The sequence below is a fragment of the Spermophilus citellus genome, assembly GCF_964194105.1.
Source record: "Spermophilus citellus genome assembly, chromosome: 11".
In the NCBI taxonomy this organism is placed as follows: Eukaryota; Metazoa; Chordata; class Mammalia; order Rodentia; family Sciuridae; genus Spermophilus; species Spermophilus citellus.
The window spans coordinates 123,304,475-123,327,670 of NC_138192.1; the positions used below are offsets into that span (position 1 = coordinate 123,304,475).

The 23,196-nt window shown below is 38.1% G+C and overlaps 1 protein-coding gene across 11 annotated transcripts in view; it reads right to left on the bottom strand.

The window, feature by feature from the left end:
• Nucleotides 1-23,196, bottom strand: part of DOCK10 (dedicator of cytokinesis 10) — a 249,127-nt gene that overhangs the window by 14,309 nt on the left and 211,622 nt on the right. For 7 of the 11 annotated variants that reach the window (XM_081261150.1, XM_081261149.1, XM_081261145.1 and 4 more), the window contains exons 32-50: nucleotides 22,047-22,222; nucleotides 21,804-21,920; nucleotides 20,486-20,597; nucleotides 19,618-19,739; nucleotides 19,410-19,524; nucleotides 19,251-19,317; nucleotides 18,982-19,029; nucleotides 18,326-18,427; nucleotides 16,245-16,369; nucleotides 15,245-15,357; nucleotides 11,489-11,626; nucleotides 10,710-10,892; nucleotides 9,978-10,088; nucleotides 8,757-8,972; nucleotides 7,741-7,798; nucleotides 7,333-7,431; nucleotides 4,677-4,783; nucleotides 3,166-3,288; nucleotides 2,922-3,035 (exon numbers count right to left, since the gene is read on the bottom strand). In XM_081261150.1, the coding sequence (XP_081117276.1) occupies nucleotides 2,922-3,035; nucleotides 3,166-3,288; nucleotides 4,677-4,783; nucleotides 7,333-7,431; nucleotides 7,741-7,798; nucleotides 8,757-8,972; nucleotides 9,978-10,088; nucleotides 10,710-10,892; nucleotides 11,489-11,626; nucleotides 15,245-15,357; nucleotides 16,245-16,369; nucleotides 18,326-18,427; nucleotides 18,982-19,029; nucleotides 19,251-19,317; nucleotides 19,410-19,524; nucleotides 19,618-19,739; nucleotides 20,486-20,597; nucleotides 21,804-21,920; nucleotides 22,047-22,222 (2,246 nt within the window). The remainder of the gene's footprint in view (nucleotides 1-2,921; nucleotides 3,036-3,165; nucleotides 3,289-4,676; nucleotides 4,784-7,332; nucleotides 7,432-7,740; nucleotides 7,799-8,756; nucleotides 8,973-9,977; nucleotides 10,089-10,709; nucleotides 10,893-11,488; nucleotides 11,627-15,244; nucleotides 15,358-16,244; nucleotides 16,370-18,325; nucleotides 18,428-18,981; nucleotides 19,030-19,250; nucleotides 19,318-19,409; nucleotides 19,525-19,617; nucleotides 19,740-20,485; nucleotides 20,598-21,803; nucleotides 21,921-22,046; nucleotides 22,223-23,196) is intronic. The other 4 variants (XM_081261148.1, XM_081261147.1, XM_081261152.1 and 1 more) reach the window with 4 other exon arrangements.

Sequence of the window (23,196 nt, forward strand, 5' to 3'; positions counted from 1 at the left end):
TTCTCCTTGTTTCAAGGGCTGGGGTTTCAGCTTGGAGGGCCATGCTTAGGCATGTTAGGCATGTTCTCACGTCTGCACATTTGACAAAACATTGTGCCTTTTAAGCTTGGAATGGAATTTTTTTTCTAAAAGACAATTGAGATTACTGACAGCATTTAGAAAAGAAGTCAGGCGAACAACCAGCATGCTTTACTAAGGAATCTGAAAAAAGAACAAAGTTAGGTCATTTGAAAGTAGCTTTCCCAGTCCTTCCCCATGGCCCACTCTATTACAGGGATTTTCAAGTATCTTTTTAGTAGGTGAGTTAAGGACTCATGGCCCCCAATTTATAAATGAAGGTGGAAAATACCCATATGGTGTGGAGGTAGGAAGGAATTTAAAGAATTACAAAAAAGTATGTGCTGGACATGTGAGCTGAATGGGAACAATGTGTGGATAGTGAAAGAATCTTTTCAGCTCAATGGACAATACCATGGAAAACCGTAGAAGCTGCTATTTTTGTAGATGGAAAATGGTTCAAAATAGGTGACTTCATGTGGCTCAAAATCATACAAATTCTCCTAGAGATCTCTAGGAACTGGAAGGAGATTTCTGCCTTTGTTTGTTTTTCAAATTGCTAACCTCACTTTTTTCTGCATCTCTGGAGACTTTACATATTAGGTAAAGATTTATTTCCTTGTTCTATTTCTCTGTTGGAAACGATACCAATGAAAATGCTCAGATCTTGCCACTGAAAGAGCCCCATTTCTCCAAGATTCCCTTTGGAAAAGGGCAAAGTTGCCTTCAGGACTTTAGGAAGGTGCCCATCATTAGCCACCACTTCAACTTCTGAAATTCCAACCACCTTCATCTTAATTAGCTGTAATTCATGGTGGTCTGAAATAAGCAGGCAACCTCCAATACTAAGTCAACTCTATGACAGCTTATAATATGTAGTTCACATTTGTGTGTGTGTGTGTGTGTGTGTGTGTGTGTAATGCTTTCAGAACACAATCTCTACCTTTGTGGAATTAGAGGATATATATATAAATAATAAAAGTATACATTTTTGTAATTCAGGTAACCAGAATAAACACAATTTAGTTAAAGAAATTTGGGATGACTCCAAAATGAATGGGAGCAGGATTATCTCACCCTTTGCACCAAATATGAATTTGCACAAAAAAGTTAAGTTTCAGTAAAACCAGACAGAGGGAAGTGTGAGGATTATTAGAGCATGCAAATGTGGAGAGAGAGGAGGTGAACTTACCACAGCCTGGAACAATCAAGACCAAAAGAAGAAAAGAGTAAACATCTGCATTAAAAACTAATTGGAAGGCAGCATGATTTTTTCTACCTGTTCAACAGCCCATGTCTTGGACAGTGGTTGGAGAAGCCAGCAGGTAGCAATATGGTTGTCACAACCAGGGTAGCAGTGGTGGTTCACTGCTCTTTCATTGCCAAGGTCACAGAAAGACAGTAGTTGTGTTTTAGTTAGCCAAACACACGTTCTGCATGTCACTTCTGCACTGCTCAGTTAGCCTGTGGCCATCTCCTTTGAAACCCTATCTTTCCCCTTCAATTCCTCAACTCCCACATCCTCATTGGGCTTTCCACCATTTTTCTTGCTCATGATTTGCCAAGGCCACACATTGCATATTTTCTTCATGGCTTCCTAGGTACTGTTTTCTCTGCTCTCCCTAAGAGTCTCATGCTTCTTCTCTCTCCTCCAAAAGATAATTGCACTGCGGATAGTTCACATGTCTTTCCATAGGCTTCCCCCAACTATCTGAATTTTGCTATTTCCTGTGGACCATGTTCTCAACCACTAGGTCCCTACATCTCCACAGTCCTGATGCTGCTGAGAAAGGAGAGCATCCAGGTGAGATGAAGCTGGTGAGATGATTAAGTGGCCACTCATTGATACTTTTCACCAGGTAGGGACAATCCATTTTCATTAACTCAGATGTTAGTTTGGTGGTGAGGAAAACAGACACTTTTCAGAAGACTTCCATGGGCAACGATTTAGAATGACCAGGCTGGATTTAACTCCAGCTGTGGCCTTAAAAGATTCTGAAGAGAACAAGACATATGGGCAGAGGCACTTCCCATGGCAGGTGTGGTGGGAAGAAAGTGAGAGGTCTGATAGTCACTGCCATTGTGAGAACCAAAGAATGGCATGTGTGTCCCCGGACAGCACAGTGAAATACTTCTGCTGAAATAGAAGAATGTCATGGTCCTTCCTGAAAATAAGCAGCATGGTGCCTGGGTTTATCCTACCGAAAGCACTGCCATGAGGAGACAGGTATTTATGATTAATATATAATACATTCGCTTTAGGCCAATGCTATGGCTAGCTAATATTTTCAATTGTGTCATTACTTATGCAATAAATTGAGAAAAGACAATCTTCAAATTACGCTGACCTCCAACACAGAACAAAGGAGCCATAGGATGTCCTGCTTTGAAACACTGGTAACATGAAAGCAGGAGAGAAGAATTCACATGGTTGTGAAGTTGAAGGTTTGGTAGGGTAGAGACCCTAGGGAGCCTTTTATTTCCTAGAATGCCATGAATGTCATTTGTTCAATCATGTTCAATTTGATTTCACTTTAATCCACATAAACCTATAGTTAGATATTCTGGGGTGAACTGGAAGGAAGAGAATGCTGGACAAGTCAACATCCTTTATTTCCAAGAAGTTAGAAATCACTATTTTTAGCTCAGCTGTTATTAAATCTTATGGATTTCTCTGCTCGTTTGTTCCCCAATTTAGTCCATGTCTATGGGTAAGCAGGTAGAGGCTCCCATCTGGAGAAACACTCAGGTACACTCAGCACCCCACACCCCCAACGCACTGCACATATAGTCAGATGTCATATAAAAATGACATCCCACTATTCAACAGAATTCAGAGACCATGTCACCTCTAGTGAACTTACCTGTCCATAAAATGCCACACGATAGTAGCGACCAAACAGCCGCTTCTCTGAGTTCACCACCTCTGCCACCTTTAGGTATGACCGGTGGATGTCATAGTAGAGATCGGACAATTTCTGAAACCATAAATCAAAGGGTTTCCTGAAGATGAGGCTGACATAAAAAGAGGGGATTCTTACTTTTGAAAACGGTAAGGAATCTGCCAACTTGAAGTAGGATATTTTAACTAGCTTCTAAAATGCGTACCTTGAAGTCTCGCTGCTTTTCGAAAACAGCAATGATGGGCTTGTTGACGTCAGCAATGAGTTCATATCGCTCCGACTTCCAAAGAAACTCCACACACATGTACAGCTGCTCCACCAGGATATTCTGCAATACCCCAGTCAGGATGAGATTTTCCATGATTAAGGTTGTGGCTCATCCCTGACTCTTGGTTTCAAAATGGCTGCATTATCAAGTTTTTTTTAGTAGTGGGATTCCTGATGGTTGTTCAATATTGGCAGTTGCAACCCAGCAAGACATCACAGTCGTCTCAGAGTCTTCCCTTCTCTCACTGTGACCACCTAACTTGTGCATCAGATGTGCTAATTTTAATCTATGAAATGCCTTTGTGTTTTCTAGTTCTGTCCATTGTCACCGTCGCTGACTTAGATCACATTACTGTTACTTCATGGCCAAACCCCTGCAGTAGTTCTCCAATTGTCAATATTCAACGTGAAAATATCCAGAACTTTTATTTATGTCCCATTCATCTGTGTTCTGACCACTTTCATGTCAAAAGTTGTTCTCTTTTTCCTTGCAACCAGGTAAGATGTCTACATTTATCATTTGTTTCCAACTGGCCACTCCCCATCCTGAAGGATGCTATCAGCAAGATTCTAAATTCTTCAAGAGCAGGAATTGTGCCTTATTTATCTTTGTTTCCCAGTCCTTAACTCAATGTCTCATGAGAGCAATGGTTATTAATTAATAAACGTCCAACTAAATCAAATTACATAAGCTCTAAAACAAATGCATAATATTGTTGGAATGTTTCCAACATGTCTTAAGAAAAGATTTGTAAGCATTATTTGAAATGCTTAACATAAAATATGCAATTGCATTTACTATTTATTTGCAATATATACTAAATCAATATAGAACCATATGTAAAATTTAATCCCAACCCATCCCCCCTGAATTTACATTTTGTACCCTTTCTTCTCACCCATATAATAGTAAGATTAAAAAAAAATTAGCTTATGGAACATTTTATTACTTGATAGGGAAAACTCTATTTTAGTTATCACATAAAGTAATTCCTAGTAATTTCATTTGTTAATGAAAAGTAACCCACAATTTTCATGTCTGGAGGTTTTTCTGAAGAAACCAGTGAGGCTTTTGATGAACTGCATTTGTAAATAATCTTTTTAGTGCATAAAAAAAGCCTTCACAAGCTCATAAAATTTTTAGCATCCCTTCCTACCTTTACCAAAAGACTACAGATTGCATGACTTACAGAAGAGCTGATCATGTTTATCCTAGAGAAATAAGTAAGGCTTAGCTTAAATTTTCATTGAAAATTATGCATAATCAATGGAATCTGATATCTATTAATCCTGGCTTACGTTAGCCTAATTTCATTTTGTTTAATGAAGTAATAATATACCGTAAAATTATCTGACTTCTGAATAAGCTCTTTTTCCTCTACTTGCTTAACATTACAATTCAGAGCATCTTTTTATTTAATTATTATGCATTAATCATGATAGTCTAACCTCATTGTATGGAGTATCTTGCATTCCTGAATCTTCTTTCATTGCTCCTTCTTCTTTAATATTTGGTGTAATGCTCAGGAAAGCTGGCCATCCCATAGAGAACATGCCTTGGGAGAAACACACAAAACATTATTATTTGAATCAAATATTATTTGGGAAAGACAATGACTTTGTTTAGGATGTTAAACGTGGTAGTATTATTCAATTCACATAATCAACGAGATGGTTATATTGTGACTTTTGATAAATACTGCCTGCCAGTCAACCAGCGCTTCCCCTTTATAATTTTTGTATCATTTTCTGGTGGCATTGTGTGTAAAGAGCTAGCATGGAGTTTTGAAGAGAGCATAGAATTTGTAAGTACATGTAGTTGCAATGCTCTGGTTCATTAACCTCTCTGAGCCTGTTCCATCTTTTGTTCAACTGGAGACATCAAATCTATTTCAAATGGTGTTGAAAGGATTAAAAACACAATATTTGAGAAAACATCTGGTGTATTCTGTGAATTGTAAAGACAATGCTCAAGACTCACTAGGTTTCACTTTTGTATTATCCAGAAACCTTCTACATCTTCCTACTATCCTGGCCACTAACTTTTTAAAAAGTGCTAAATAAGATTAAAAGACTCTACAGGTATATGTGATATCTAGATGATAATGAGAAATGTTCCCAGAGGAGAAATCAGGTGTGAATGATGGGGAATGTGATTGGTGAGGGTCACAGGCTGCAATGACAGAACAGCCTTTGAACGTTGGTTCCATGGCAAGCTAAACTGCAAGCACTGTTTCTCTTGGTTTTCTCATCCATGAATAGGAAGTGATAAAGGCACCCGAGTCATAGATGTTACTGATGATGAATGGAGACATCGCCAGGATGTTGCTTAGCACACAGCCTTCTATGGAGCAAGCGCTTTCCAAGCTCCAGGTCACATTCTGGGGAATGATTCCACTGTTACCACTTTAACATGTAACTAAATTCATTCCCCAAACATGCTAGAAATCATCATCATCATCAGCAGCAGCAGGAGCATAGCAATCCAAACCTTGGTTTTAAAAATTAGACTTTCCTACTTTTTAGAATGATTGTACATGTATTAAAATACAAGAGAATTGATGGTAGAAGGAAACACCACAACACAATTCTCACAGGACCATGATCATTTAATGCATCTGAGGCAGCTGCGCTTTCCTCAGTTGCCTGTCTTCACCAAGTCTTTACCATGTGCATATTGCAGGGAGGGCACAGTTTATTCTGCTGACTCAGAAACATCACAACATAAAAGCACATTAGAAACTTCAAATACAAGTCTGTGAGTTTCAGAAACCTGGTGGATATGAATATATGCTCATGCATCTCAAGTGATCCCTTTCCCTGAAGTTTACTAATAAATATATCCTTTTTTTCCCCAGTGGGTATATTATATTTTAATATCACCACAGGTCTAAAGCTGAGCATTTTAAAATGTTGTAAAATTAAAAATGCATACAGCTTTTGGGCACATAAATTTCCACAACTTCTCAAACCGATACTTGGTTTTATCAGTTTTCTTCAATTCATTTTTAGTTATAATTTGAAGCAGTTTTTCTGGAACTATATGGTATCTGATCATGATATAAATAGATGGGCAGGAAGTCCATGTTAAATAAAAAGATGCTATTTTTAATGATTTGCATATAAAGTGAGGCTAAATAGAAAACATGGAAGTAAGCAAGAAGATGCCTGGATTTCAGGGTGAAATTGAGCTATGATGCCAACTGTCTTCTCCAAGGACTGTAAAGAAGTTATCTTATTGTTTCATTCTGTCTTCTATGCAAAATCTACTGTGAACTTTCAGAAAATATACACATATTTAAATGGGATGAAGTAGATTTCTGAAATACTGCAACTAAAGTTCATTTACATGTTTAGGTATTTTGATATTAATGTTTACAAATATATTTCCGGTGTCCATACACTGAGTTTTTCCACTCAAAATTGCAAGTTAAGATAGTGTTATCAAGTAGATTTTAGTTCATAAATTTTGGGTTTAAACAAACTTTTCCGAGAGGATATAGATTACATGTGTTAACTATTCTTTAAAAAAACCCCAGTAACTTTAATTTTTGTTATATTTTATCAGATATTAATGATGGAATATCTTTAATTAAAGGAAATCCATGCTGCAAATCATGTGTTATAAATTTTTAAAGTTTATGCTTTTAAAAATGAACTGGAACATGCTGATTATAAAATCCTCCATATATAGTATATGTACATATCTCGTTGATGTGTCTCTTAGTTGAAATAAAGTATTTATCACATTTACAAATTAAAATAGATTCTTCTCACATATTAATTCATCAATTTCTAAATAAAATTCCAATGGCCGACCCAAATGCAGATTGGTACCCAAATATGACTATAGCTCACAATCCTGAATGTTGGCTAACACTCAGTTCTGTTTGCTGAGAATTTTTTTTTCTAGAAATCTAACTTCCTAAATTGTGAATAGGATTTCTGAACATTACTAACTTAACGTTTTTGCAGAGTAAATTCTGCAGGTCTGAGATAGTTTTTGCTTTGGGAATACATCTAAAATGTTTTCAATGAAATAAAATTTAGGCAGCAGCTTGATTTCCTCTGCATGGGGGTGAATAAGCACAGTTAGATCACTCACTTCCTCCACCTGGAGTTGTTAGTAATGGATTACTATCGCAGGGGTGGGTATCCTCTGGGAGCAGGGATGATGTGCAAATCTTTTCCATTTTCCAGTAACCTATGGTAGTGCAAGATGAAGTTAGACCATGTTTTTGTTAATCCAAGGTTATGAAACTACAAACCATTAATCAATGAAATAGTCTCATTTTGGACAAAGAAGCTGACCATTCAGTTAGCCTTGCTGTACATAAAATAGATAAACTAGTGGAACAATAGTTAAAAATTTCGAGTGCATCATAATAAGAAACATCTGTGAAAGTGACTGTTAATAAAACATAAGTGAGATTCATATAATGCAAAATTAATAAATTAATTTTTAGCTAGGTTTCAATGTGTGTGGACTCCCCCCTTCCCGTGGCCATCTTACCCTTCCTTTTCAGGTACTCTGCGATGAGGGCAGCGATATGGATGTAACACATAGCAGCCTGTGAAAAGAAAGAAAACAAGGATTCCGAGGGTGGATTTTACTCTTTATCTTGCTAGGACTAATAATCTTCCATATTCCACATCAGAATATGTTAGGTAGAAGAATACTATGTAATGACAGCATTGAAAGTAAGAATCAATTGGATTTCTGAAAATTTCACCATCGAGAATAAAACGAATATTTGGGATTTTCTGTTTGTTTTTCCTGATGATTTTGAAATGTGTAAAGAAACTGGTCTGAACAATTTTCCTACAGCATTACTTTCCTTCCTTAAGATCTAAGCCTGGCTTTTAAAAAATCTGTAGGTCCTTTTCTTACTAAAACTATAAACTGTAGTAACTGGTCATAAATTGAAAATAAAAATTAACCAGCCTTCTAAGTTTTTCTACCTTTAGTGATGGCTTCTCTTCTGATTCCTATTGCCTTTGAAATGGCTGTCTCATGGGTTAGTACTTGATTAAACAGTGTGACCTGGTGTCACAGGTCAGTTACCCTCAGACCAGAATTACGTGGGTAATGCTATATTTTTCCATGGCCAGTGTGGACTAGCTGTACCAAGGACTAATTTCCTCCCGCCTGAGCTCACTCACCATAGTAGCAAGCTTCCCCCTTCAAACCCAATTGCAGGGGAGGAATTTTAAAACAGAACATTAATTTTTATGACTCTTAATTTCCAGACCGCCTCACCACCACCCTCCATGCCTCAGGGTATAAGCATTCAGCTTTGCACTGCTTTTCATACATGGCTGTCACCCCCACTTATTAGATGTCATCTACTTGGAGTTGGGTGTCCTTGAGTTCTACACGCTAGCTTGTCGGACACCATATATAGTGGAGTCATGGTGGAAAAGTACGGTGACACTTTGTGATTCATGGATTCATGTTGTACATGAGAATTCAGTCATCCTGATAACAGGATGTGACTGACAGCGAGTGACTGAGCCTTTGCCCGTTACCTCGGACAGGTCTCCATTCCTTGCGTGAATCTTGGCCATGCTTTCTAGCCAGGTCCTTCGTAGTTCAGGGGTGCTTGCGTAGGAATTTGCCAGGCTGTATTGGAGGTCCACCAGCATCTCAGGGTCCTTCTCGTGTTCCTTCATCTGAGCCGTGGCCATCAAAACTGTCCGGATTCGCTTAGTTAGGTCTTTTACCTCCGCTGGGAAATTGCTGTTCTTTGGAAAAGAGAGCACCTGGGTCATTACCTGTTTAGAGTTCCCAAGTTAACTTCCTTCAGGTCAGCTATTAGCTATGGCTTGGCATCACTGTTTCGTGTAGCCTACATGTTGCTCATCAATGTTTGCATTCTACATATGCAAATTCTATGTGTTCTGATTATGGTAATACACATACATCTGAATATGAGAATTATAGGAGACTCTCCTTTGGCTTTCTAGCTTACTTTTTTCTGGGATAGCATCCTGATAGCCTTTGAGATCCTGTCCTCCCTGACTCTAGTTCACGTGATTTGAAAATGTCTGATTTCATTCATAGGCACCACAGGTGGCACAGGGCACTAGTCTGGCCAATCATATTCCCCTCCCCAGGCCATTGTAATTGGCTTATTATAGAAGATTGGATCAAAGAGATTCAGTGCTGGGTCTTTACTTGGTATTATCAAATGAGGAGCCTTTCCCACTCATAAGCACTATCAATGTGCTCATGACTTCTGAGAGCAGTCCCCTGGGGAGAACCTACCTGTAATAAAGTGAACAAAGACGACCTGAACATAGAGATCAGGAAAGAGGCAAAAGAGAAACAGTAGGGGAGGAGTGTCTAAAAGCATTATTTTAATTTATGAGTCTAGTCATGATGGAAACTTGGCTCTAACCCCTAGAATTTTCAATATAATAATTAAAGGAAAAAAGTCTTTTGAACATGCTAACAGAAAGATAAGATGTATTTGCCCAAGAATGGGGTGTGAGTGAATCACTTCATTTTAGGATATTTCTGGTAACTATTCTTGTAATATACCTTTCAATATATCTTGGAAATTCTCCCCAACAGACTGTGTGCTGAAAACATAGGAGCTATCAATGCCATCAAGAAAACTCAAATATTCAAAGTCTCAGTAAACAAAATACAGAATTAACTTGTTTATGATTCTGCTATCCCATGAAAAGAATCCTCTTCAGCTTATTCTTGATTCTTTAGAAAAAAGTCCACGAAGCATTTCTTACTTTCATCTGCTTGTCTCCATTGGCAAAGTTATTGGTGATTGCGAGGGAATGTTGAAAACGAGAGCCTCCAATCCCTGCATCAGCTATTAACTGGCTTACTGCTTTGATGAGCTGGAAGGCAAATGAAAAATGAGCCCCTGAAGCAAAATGCAAAATAGTATTTTTAATGAAATTCACTGGATTGGATTTAGGTGTCATCTCTCCCTGTAGGTCCAATGCCCCATAGGTCACTATGGCATCTTCAGAAGGCCACGTGATCCAGGGCATTTCCTTCCAAACATGAGTGCCTGGGGAAAGCTGCAGCAATCTTGGATACCTCAAAGAAAGACATTTATGCATTTAGAATTTGGTGTGTTTGGTCTTCCAGCACTGGCAATGGTTACCTGAGTTGTCTACCCTATGTGATTCTATTTCCTGGATGAAGAAAGGAAAGCACAATGTATAAGTGGAGATATGGGTTGTGTGGATTTCTGCCCAGCTGTGCTCCTCCTCTAAAGCAGTATACTGGGCTCTGTAAGGAGAATGTGGTGGCAGAGTTGTTGACTGGTTTCCTGGGGACAAGGGGCTTCAGTTACTGCTGAAACACATCAGTGTGTGTGTGTGTGTGTGTGTGTGTGTGTGTGTGTGTTCTGGTACTGGAATTAAACCCAGGGCCTAGTGCATGGCAGGCAAGTGCTCCATCCCCAATCTGTGGCTTTACCAATGGCATTAATGAAAACTGGTGGTGCTTACCTGTAAATGGGAACGGACAATTGACTTCTGCTTGTTAAATTCAAAATTCTTCCTCATGAAGAAGTACAGAAGTGCTGAGGCTTCCATCTGAGTTGACCGTGACCTGTGGTTACAGCATTTTAGGACTTCATAGCAGAACGATCCACAGAGGTCGGCAGGCCCTTGAAAGAATGCTGAGGGAAACTAGAGAAATGGATAATGGATGGAGTAGGCAACAGTCCTTCATTTAGCTCTGATTTTTCTCATATGTTTAAACTCCCTAGAACAAAACTCCTATTTTTTTTAACTTACTCCTTTTTTTCCATTTGCAAGTATTAAAAATATATTTTCATTAAAAAATCTATTTTATTATTCTCCACATCAGTAGCTGACGACAACCCAAAATAACCAAATGAAAGCTCTGAAATGTCCTCTATTCACCAGGCATCTTTAAAACCACAGGTGTCAGTTATGTGCCCTTGAAGACAGTGGCTATATCTACTTCAATGTGGGATCTTGAACTTGACATGGATGGATATGGCACTTGAAGGAATGCATTTTACCAAAGTCTGTTACAGCCACCGAGAGCCCAAAGCACTGATGATTGGAGGCAATTTTATTTTCTTTTAGTATTCAATCAGACAGAATATCAACTCATTTTGAGACCAGGAATCAATGTCTAGTCAAACCAAAAGAGAAGGAAACAAAGCTTCTTTCTGCCACACTGAGGGATGCCAGGATTATTATGTGTTTATGATCATCCTGAACTGAGCGTTCCCTGGAACCTGGCAGATGCTTACCTTGCATACAAACAGTCTCAAAGAGGCAAACACATGCTTCAGTGCTGTGGCTGACTGGTTGACTTGGAAAAAGAGCATGTAGGTGTCAAAGACCCTTTTCATCAATGAATTTTGACAGTCAGCTTGTTGGAGTTGTCTCTGGAAATTCAGCACAGATGTTATTTAGTATAAGTGAAAGAACACTTGCATTTCTTAAAAATATTTACTGTGAACCTACCATATGGTAGACACGATTCTGGGTGCTAGAAAAAAAAAAACACTGAGTAAGAAGACACGGTTCCTATTCTCAGGGAAACTTATGAAGCAGTGATGGAAAAACTGAGTGAGATGAGACAGCAGGATGCTTTGACAGATTTGCTTTGAGGGTGGGATTACATTAATAGGGTGATCAGTGAGGACTTTTTTAATGGGTGAATGGATACATGAGCTGAAAGAACAGTGCCTCAGAGATCTGAGAGGACCTTCCCAGGAGGGACAAACAGCTGGTACAAGAGCTGGAGTTGCAGGGGAGCTTCTGAGTTCAAGGTTGAGAAAGAAAAACAGAATAACTGGTGCATAGTAAATGGGGAAGGATCAGGGGAGAGATAAAAGGTGAGTCACAGATAGGCAGGTCCTGTGGGCACAGGGAAAGCCTTTCAAATGTGAGATTTGAGAAACATTTACACTGAGTTATAAACATTCAGAACAGACTTGTTCATCTAAAAGCAGGGCTTTCTTGGTGTAATGGTGCTATTGGATGTAGACAGTTGTATTCAACAGATGCAACTTCTGGATCAATCCTTAATGTGCTAGCCAAGGTCTGTAGCTCATATGGTTATGTTACAAATATTTTTAATATCATTATGGAAGTATAATTGACATATAATAAATTGTACATATTCAAAGTGTGCAATTGGGTGAGTTTGACATTGGTATACACCCATGAAACTATCACCACAATAAAGATAATGCACATCTCCATTACTCCCCAAAGTTTTTTTTAATACCTTCATTTTATTTATTTATTTTTATGTGGTGCTGAGGATTGAACCCAGAGCCTCACATGTGCTAGACAAGTGCTCTACTACTGAGCCACACGCCCAGCCTCCCAAAGGTTTAAAACATCTTTTTTTTTTTCTAATCCTTCTCTCCTGTCTCCTGCATATCCTTGGGCAACCACTGATCTGCTGTTTCTATTCTGTGCATTTTCTAAAATTTTATATAAATTGAACAATATAGTATATACCCTTTTTTGGTTTGGCTTCTTAAACTTAATCCACGTTGCGTCCTGTAGTGGTAGTTTCTTGTTTTCACTGCTTTTTATCAGAGTAGTCTGTTGTATAAATAGAAATTCATCTAGCTGTTGATATATAATTGGGTCTTTCACCCTACACAAAACTCAAAGTGAATCAAAGACCTAGGAATTAGTCAAAAAGTTTGCAACTGCTAGAAGAAATCATAGGCTCAACCTTCCAACATATTGGTGCAAGCACCCACTTCCTTAATAAGATCCCTGAAGCTCAAGAAATAAAGTCAAGAATCAAGAATTGGGATGATGTCAAATTAGAAAAAGCTTCGACACAGCAAAGAAAACAAGAGCATGAAGAGAGAACCTACAGAAGGGAGAAAATCTTGCCAGTTATTCCTTATACAGGGCATTAATATCCAGACTATATAAAGAACTCAAAAAACGTTATACACATATACACAATAACTGAATCAGCAAATGGGCAAAAGAACTAAAGAGACATTCTCAAAAGAAGAAATACAAATGGCCAACACATATATGAAAAAATATTCTACAACCCTAGCAATGAGGGGAATGCAAATCAAAATTACGTTGAGATTTCATCTCACTCCAGTTAGAAAGGCAATCATCAAGAATACAAATAATAATAAATGTTGGCTAGGATGTGGGGAAAAAGGTACACTTGTACATTGTTGCTGGGACTAAGAATTAGTACAACCACTTTGGAAGCAGTTTGGAGATTTGAAAAGACTAGGAATGGAATCACTATATGACCTAGCTATCCTACTCCTTGATACCAATCCAAAAGAACTAAAATCAGCTTACTACAGTGACACAGCCACATCAATGTTTATAGCAGCTCAAGTCACAATAACTAAGCTATGGAACTGACCTAGATGCCCTTCAACAGATGCATGGATAAAGAAAATATGGCACATATCCATAATGAAGTCTTACTCAGCCATAAAGAAGAATGGAATTTTGGCATGTGCTTGTAAATGGACAGAAATGAGAACATCATGATAAGGGACATAAGCCAGACTCAGAAAGTCAAGGGTGTAATCTTTTCTCTTATATGTGGAAGCCAGAGTGAAAAGAGAAAAGAAAAAAAGGGTAGGGGATCCTGTGAAAATAGAAGGGAGATCAGTACAATAGAAGAAGGAGAGGGAGGAGGGACTGGAAAAGGGAGGAACTGTGAAATGAAATTGACCAAATTATGCTACATACATACATGAATATCCCACTGTGAATTCCATCTTTATGTATATTTATAAAGCACCAATTTAAAAAGCAACAATTAAGTAGAAGTAAGACCAGTAAAATAGAGGAAGGGGAGGTAGGTGGAGAAAGAAAGCGGAAGCAGTGGGGACTGAAATGGAGCAAATTATATTCCATGAATGTCAAAATGAACCCCACTATTAAGTATGATTATAATGCACTAATAAAAATGTTCAAAATGGGCTGAGGCTGTAGCTCAGTGGCAGAGCACCTGCCTAGCATGCATGAGGCACTAGGGTTGATCCTTAGCACCACATAAAAATAAAAACAAATAAAATAAAGGCACTCTGTCCATCTCTAAATACAAAAATATTGTAAAAAAGGACACTTTAAAAATAAAGCTATTGTGTGCTGGGTGCAGTGGTGCACACCTGTAATCCCAGTGGCTCAGGAGGCTGAGGCAGGAGGATCACAAGTTCAAAGCTACCCTCAGCACCTCAGGTGAGGTGCTAAGCAACTCAGTGAGACTCTGTCTCTAAATAAAATACAAAACAGGCTGGGGATGTGGCTCAGTGGTTGAGTGGCCCTGAGTTCAATCCCCAGTACCCCTGTCCCCACCTCCAAAAAGCTTCTATGTTTATCTGTATACAAATCTTGGTGTAGACTTATGATTTTATTTATCCTGGTAATTCAGGAGGAGTATCTGGCATTAGAACAGCTGGTCACATGATAGGTATATGATTAACTTTACAAAACCACTACATTGGTTTTCAAAGTGTCTTTACCATTTGCATTCCCACAATCAGTGAATGACAGTTTCTCTACATCTTTATCAAAACCTGACAAGGTCAGTCTTTTTAACTTTAGCAATTTAAATAGGTATATAGTAATTTCATTGCATCAAAGATGAACAAATGGCAAATAAGAAGACAAAATATGCTCAAAATTAGTAAGTCTTTTTTTTTAAAATCTAGTTGTAAATTTAATACAAAGTATCATTTGTCTATCCCATTTCCATTGAAAAAGTAGATAAAGTGCCATTCTCATTTAGCCTAGACTACCTAAAAGCAAACTAAGAGAAACTAGAAAGAAAGACTGTTATTGGACAAAAGTCTGGATCACAAGCCAGAATTGACCAGCTTGTGATAAAATCTGAATTTCATAGTTAATATGCTTTCCCCTCACATGTAAATTGATTCATGTAAGGTCAATTGATTTCATAAATCATCCTAAAAACACGTCCTTGACCTTGAATGACTTCTCTACCTTCCGTTTAATTATTCTGCAGAAAATGCTGTGCGTGTGTTCACCTGATGTACGTGCGTGAAGAGGGACAGCAGGTCGAGGATAGTGAGGCAGACCTCGGTAGCCACGTTGGCTTCTGTGTCCACGTGGTGCACGATGTCTATTTCATTGGAGTGGCCTACAAAATAAAACCACATATGGAGGTCTAAAACAATTCTTTGTATCTAATGAAGGATTTTCTTCCATTACAATGTATCCAGTGTTTATTGGTATCTTGATTAATAATTTATTAAATGAAAGTGCTTTTGTTTGTTCATTTTCTTTAATGGCTGAATTAGGAAACAGCAGATGGAGGCTTTAGTTTTTGTGCCCTTTGCATATGTAAGCTGTAGGGTTTCCATCCTTTCTTAGTTCTTTTCTATCGATTCAGCTCCTGACAGGGTCATATTTCTTTGGTAATCAGGCTGTTTTAAGGTTTATGCTTTTGGGCTGACAGATCCACTATTAAGTATGGTCTCAGGGGACAGTCTGCACAAATAGCCCCCTCAGAAAGGCACACAGTGTATTCACAGGTTAAGATTAAGACATACAGCTTGACAAAAGCAATGGTTGGTGCATGCCCATAATCGCTACCGTTTATGTGCCACAAAACACCAGGCTGTTTCTTTCTCACTGACATTGGAGTGTGTGCATCTCTGGGTTCAAGATATCATATCTCTTGCTCTACACATGGACAATGTCATCCTCTTCTTCCAGAATCTTCAGTAACAATCTGGTTGAGAGAGGTCCTGCAACCCTCAAAATACCAAAAGTCACTTGTTTCCGGGAAACCTGCCCTGAGCATATCATGTTAAGAGTTTCATTTTCTCCTTTCTTTCCCAAAAGGGCACTACATTTTTAAAACAATTCCTGGTGCTTCTTTTCTCCAAGTAAAATTTCCAAGGGTGCCACAGATCTTAAAGTGTGGATTCCCTGGCACAACAACATCCCTTCCATTTCTCAAACATTATCATTCCAGAGAACAGTCAGTAACCATCTTGTTCCTATCACTTCTGGTTTACTTACTGGACATGGTGTTGTCTAACATCTGTAAGAGTTTAGGGTTAGAAAGTGCATTTTTGCCTCGAATTATAGGTAAAGTTTGTGATCTGTGCTGCTTATGTCCTTCATGACCAGAGTTGGTGTGCATCCTGAAAAGGAAATGAGAAAGTGGTTAATATTGAGTGGGGATGTTCCATCTAAATATTCCAGATTGAGTCAAATATATAAAAAGAAGTCTTTTTATTAAAAAATATTAATTAAAAGCCACATGATGAATGTGACTTCTAAATACTTTTGGAGAAATTTATTTAATTCAAAACAGTATTTAGAATGATAATGCATAGAATAACAGATGCTCAAATCTGTTCAAGCACATTCCTTGTTATTTTGTAAAAATTGTGGGATTCCATGAATGTTGATTTGGCTACTGGTTGATAAGGAAGGCATAGTGGTGGGCATTAGAAGCCACAATACTTTGTATCTCAGAATCATTGCATTGTTTTTAAAGGAGTGTAAAATCTCCTCTAAAACCCTTGTGTTCCTCTGTTTTTATATTTGGAAATTCCTCATGACTTATCATCTGCTGATTCACATCCATAGGTCGGGGGGAGGGAGCTGATATGTGTCCATTGTGGGGGGGGGTAGACATCTGAGGGTCCTCTGTGCTTGAAGGGGTAACAGTGGTCTACAGTGCTATTCCTCCACTGCCCCAGGGCACTTCCAAATGGAAAAACCAGGTGGTGTTTTTGTGGAATTAGGAACACCTCCAGCTTATGACTGTATGATTTAGCCAAAGAATAAGCTAATAATGCTTGGGATGTTTGCTGTCACATAAGCTACTCATAAACACTTATATGAGAGAAGCAGACAATGGCAGATTTCCTTAAAACCTACAAAAGAGGCTCTGGTTTTCTCTGTCACATTCTTCAAGGCTATTTGATTCTGGCTAAATCAAAGGGTCTGGATGGTTCAAGGTTCAGGAGACCTAACTCTGGCTTTCAGTAGCCCAGGAAACCTGAGTTGTTCCCGAATCTACAAGGAATAATTTGTTCTGTGCTATATGGCTTGAACCTTCATGACTGTTTTCCTCCAGGTCTTGAGTCTACTTTATTCTGAACTTGTAAAGGAGAAGTCCTGGTTTCCAGATAAGGGGCAGCAGGGGGTGGGCTCTGTCCAGCTATTTCAGGAGGAGACTGAAATCTAGCCCACCAAACATCTATAGATTTGCAGCAGCCTCAAGTGGATTACTATTTTTATTAAGCCTGGAAAGCAATTTTTTACTGTTCTATCAACATTTGCAAACACACCCATTACATTTTTAAAATTTACTTTCTCACCAGAGGGCAATTGAAGGGTCCCCATGGAGGGAGGCAAAATTTATTCTATGATTTATTGACTATCTACCAGTCTCACATTTCCTTCTAATACTTTCTAAAATATTCATATTATATATTATTATGCCACCTCTGGGAAAAACAAATCAAACTGGGGAAATTTTAGGAAGCAATTCTTATTTATTAGACCTAGAGGAGCTCTAAGGTAGAATTTCAGGGCAAATGTCTCCCATCAGGTATGCTAATGAAGGGTGACTGCAGGTCCTATATGCCAGAAAAAATCTGTCTAATGACTAGGAAGTCTAAGGGGAGTTAATAGGTTCTGAATACTTTCTTATTAGCTTTGACCCTTTAAAAAACAACACTGGTTTTAATAACATTGCTAAAATATTATAATTGCTGAAAAGAAAAGGAAGACATGATCTCAAATTTTGCTTTGTCACTAGGAGATTAACAAGTGTTAAAAGAAGCACTCATTGGAATTGTGTGTATCTTTCAGGTCCAATTAAATTGAAATTCTCATTAAAGCTCATTCTATTCAAGGCATTGTGCTCTAAGTGCACACAAATAAGGCATAATCCTTAGCTCTTTGATTGTATAAGCTAGTAGGCCAGATAAGGTGCTTCTTTATATAAATATACAGAGTAACTTACAGATCTGCATTTGGCCTGAAATATATAGATGTGTGTATCCACACCTCTCATAGGCTTTCATCCACAAATCTACACGGATATACACACGTGAGTAATTTTAATACCAATGTGATGTTACCATTGTGACAAGAGCCCTGATGTCTGGCAGGAAGGATTGGATCCTTTGAGGGTTCCATTGTTCTGGGTGGATTGCACAAATTTAAATGCAGCAGCAATTTTTCTGCAAGAAAAACTGAAGTTTTAATAATGGTTCAACTTTTATAACTTATATAAAAACATGATGACAACTGACAAAGTGATTACTAACAAAATTTGATATGCTTTGAACTAGTGGAAAGTAAAATTTGAGTTTCTTCTGGAAATAGGAAACTAGGGTGCTGTGGATATTTTTTTGTCACTCATGAGAAAATGACAACAGCCATAAGCTATTTCATATTAATTTTTGTTTTTAGTTTATTGGAACTATTTTCCTAAAGGGGTATTTTCTAAATTTTACTATGTAGTTATAGATTAATTAGTTCAGAAGATACATGAAATAAAGTATCTACTGATAAATGTGTGGTTTCATGTTTTCCTTAGAAAACTTTATTCTTGGATGTACTATGAAGAAAGGGAAATCTTCAAACTTGTATGTCTGTTGTGAAGTTAACCTAACATCCTTATTTGCATTTTATAATTTCTAACATATATTTATAAGTGTAACCTGGCATGTTAATATATGTCATAATGCTTTTTCAAAAACCACATTAACCTGATGGGATTTAAAATCATTACCTTATTATATTGCGTTTTCCAAGGTATCTGAAATTTTGAAGACAAACACTGGAAAGAAAAGTTGCATTCTCATTATTCACACTCTTTTTATCTATACCTAACTATTCATCTTAGTATACTGAAATAAAAATCTTACATTTTCTCTAAATATTCTTTGTAGTATTATTGATAGACAATTTACCATAAAAGTTCTTGGAATAAAGGGTGGGATGGTGAGCTATTTTGAAAGTTCTAGAAGAAAGTGTTATCTAATGAACTCGAAAACTTACTCCAAGATGCTGAAGAAGTCAGACACCTCTGGACTGGGTGCTCTCTGCCAATAGGCAATCAGAGTCTCTAGAGGGGAAAGTGCATAGCGTGAAGCTCTTTGCAATAAAAGTTTTCTTTCTTTTTTTTTTTTAAACTTAATTTGAAAGAGTTCTCTTTACCATCTGAAATTGTTTTCATGATGTGAAGAAAGCACATAAGGAGACTCCGGGTTTCCGCTTGATCTAACTTGTCAAATCGAAGAGTGGACCCAATCAAAGACAAGGGTCTTGGAATCTAGGAGTAAAAGAACCAATAAGGATGGAGCACGGGGAAGCCACCTCTGCCTCACAGTTATGGTGGCTGAGAAGCTGGGAAGGGGAGCCGTACCTTCTCACAGTTGTCAGTCTTCTCACTACTCTTCTCCGCGGTACTTGGGTTGGAGTCGAGACTTGCTAAGGATGCTCTGGAATCAGCGTGGTTTACTGTAGAAATAGCTATTGATGAAAATGCTGTAAACATAAGCCACAGCACACGTATGGGAATGAGATGGATGGGTACAAAAAGACAAAGATTAAAAAAGAAAAGAAAAGAAAAAGTAAAAGCAAAAAACCTCCCCCCCAAACAAAAACAAAGAACCAAACCACGCTGAGTGCTGAGGTGGCTGCTGTGTTGGGAAACAGAGTCTGGATTGGCATTAAAGATACGGAACATTTTAATTCTTATTAAAATGGTTATTGAGAAAAATTTGAACCCTTATAAATGGAAAGAAATAAAAGAACGCTTGTTCTTTTGATCTCTTAAAATGCTTTTTAAAGAAATATAGCTCGTGTTTTAAAAATGTTTTAGTAAAAGCTCATAAAGAGAATTTGGGGAAAGGAGCTTTCAACTTTTGACAGTTTATGAAAAATTAAAAATGACATTTCCAAGATAGTTCTTAAAAATAATCTTTGAAGTTGAAGAGCTATTATATTTTAAAAGGGTCTGCAATAAAAACTTAAAGACTTTCCAGAATGAAGTAATTTGATAACAACTGATCAGATTGCTCCTTAAGCCAAGTAAAAATGAACACTTAGTAGAAGTGGAAGTCACTGAATGGTATTCAAAGAAATATGTAAAAAGGTCTTTGATTGTACAAATGCAATATACTTTGTCATAGATACAATGCACATGAATTATGGATTGGGTACAAAGCACGATGATATACAATGTAAGTGTGGATGAGTGTTAAACACAAGTGTTCTCAGGCTTCGAGTACCTGCTATGGAATTTAGAACATCTTTAGAAAACGATGTATCCACAGAGGTCGCGTGTTTCATAGATGTCTGAGTTTGAAATCCTCCGTTGGTGCTCAAGTCATCTCTAGACCCCTGCTTTCAAAATGCAGAAGAGAGTAATGGCAATTGAGATATTTCCACATTGTCAACCCATATGTATCTTCTCCATTTTACTTCCAGCTAATTTTATTTAACTTGATCTTTTACGTTCTAACAAAAGTTTTCTACCAAAGTCGGCAGTGAGAATGAATATGTCAAAAGCATACTCTTAGAGACAATTTAATTTTCTTATGTGAGTTTTTTTTTAAGTTTGGTCAAAACAATGCTTTAGATATGGACAAAATGGCTGAGTAATTATGGGTTATATTATAGATTACATGGCATTATTAGTATGGGTTAATTTTCATGTAAGTTGCTATTATTAACAACTAGCTTTTTTTCCCTTTATTTTTACTTATTTATATGTGGTGTTAAGAATCAAACCCAGTGCCTCATACATGCTAGGCAGGAGCTCTACCACTGTGCTACGGCCCCAGCCCACAACTAGCTTTTAAATAAGTATTCAAATAAGGTTGTGTTCAGTGGCCTGATGAGACTTGTGCTTTATAACAAATGTTTTTTATTGTGTAACTTAATCCTCATAAGGATACATAAAGTATGTATTTTATCCTATTTACAAATAGGAAATGGGGGCTCAAAATAGCTGGATAACTTATGGAAGGTCACACTGATAATAACTGGTACTGCTGGGATTTGAACAAGGTTCCCTACCAAAAACTCTTCTCCATGCCTGTGGCCATCTAAATGGGAATATTCTCCACTGTTACTGGATCCAGCAGTGTGTTAATCATCTGGACTTAACCCAGGCAGCGAGTCTCATGTGGGTGGTTGAGAAGTCACAATAATGGTTCAGTGGAGGAAGCACTGTGATGGGCCACTCAGGCTGTCCCGATGCATAAGGCACTTGGCCACACTGAAGCCAGGAAGAATAAAGACAATGTGGAAGGTAGTGGGGGAAAGGTGTGCACTGAGGACAGACCATGGAGGCAACCCAGCTATAAAAACTGGGGGAAAAATGCAAAATGATGCAGAGAACAGAGGAAAAATGCCATGCTGAAGGGATGGACCATGTGGAAGCCTAAAGTGGCCAATCTGGAACAAATGACATGGATGTGATTTCCTTGCATGGACTGTTTAATTGCTAATCTACTCACAGGTAGAACGAAATTATCCATGGTATAAAGAGGAAAAGGACAAATCTGTGTTAATACAGAAATTTGAAATGCTATGCAAACTTACCTGGTTAGATGTATTGACAGTAAAAGGGTACAGGTCCTTCAGGTAAATCCTTGGCATATTGTCCAGAAGCATGCCATACAGGGGCATGTATAAACTTGCTATCTGGGCCTGCTTTCTCTAGGTGAAAAGGTAGCCAGAAGAGATGATTCACATAAAAATCAATAGGCTTGTAGGTCTGATGTGCATTTAATGCAGTGAGCCATTAAATGGTGTTTAGAGAAGGGAGAAAGGAAGACCACTTACTGGTTCTCTGTATCGATCATCAAATGAATGCTTAGCCATTAGATTTTTTAGGACAGCTAAAGCTAAGTGCCTGATATCTTGGTCTTCCTGCAGGGCAAAGCCAACTTCTCGGAGCAGAATCCCGATTAAGAAGTGTTTGCGGCAAAATTCATTCGTGACTGAATATTCAGGCATGTCTTCATTAGGAAAGAAAACAAAATATGTTTTTGAAAATCAAATAGTCACTCTATAATTGCAAAAGATATATCAGACAACTACTTTCATTGCTTGCCACTGGTAGGCGGTATTGGGGAATACAGTCTTGCTACAGAGATATGTGTTCTGTCATCCAGAGGCATTCAGTGAGATGGGGCACGTTCTGTGCCCTGAAACACAAATGCAAACACAAACTAACACACCATGTCAACTGTTACATCTGATTAAAATGGCATGTTTACAGTACTACTGGAGTTGCATGAGAAAAAAATATTTTCTCTAAGAATCACGAAATGTAGAAATGGATATGCTGAGGTGGGCCTTTGAGGATGCTTTAGAGTTTGGAAGTACAGGTGGAGGCAGGGGAGGTCAGACAGGAGGTTGGGAGAAGAAGGGGTAGGGTTTTTGTTGGCATAAAAGTCTGCAGGCACAGGTATTTGGAGGGCACAGGTATATGAGGTCCAGTTGGCACAGCCATCAAAAGAGACCTGAGAGAAGGGTTGGGGTTAGGTGACTGAGGAACTTAAGTTCAAATCCCTTGGTTGGCATTTAGGTCCCTTTGCCATTTGCATTCCTGTAGGAAAGGTTAACACACTAAAGTTCCATGGCCTGATGAGACCTGCACTCTGTTGACTAATTGAGATAGTGGCAGGGTGTAAATGAATTAGACAAAAGGGGGATGTGGGGTGACAAACCCAACACAAAGAAGGAGGGACAGGAGAGGAGATGGTGCCTGGGCTGGGGCAGTAGGAATTGAGTAGCAGAAGCAAAATCAAGATAAGTCTGCTGAAGGATGTGAGGGGCAAGGAGAGAGGAAAGCCAAAGGGGGCTGCAAAATTATAAGCATGGATTATGAGAAAAGATGTGAAAATTTCCAGTAATAACAGATTTTTTAGAATTGTCCATCTCACTTCATAAGTGCAACTATTAATAGTAGTTCCAGCCCCTCGTGTAA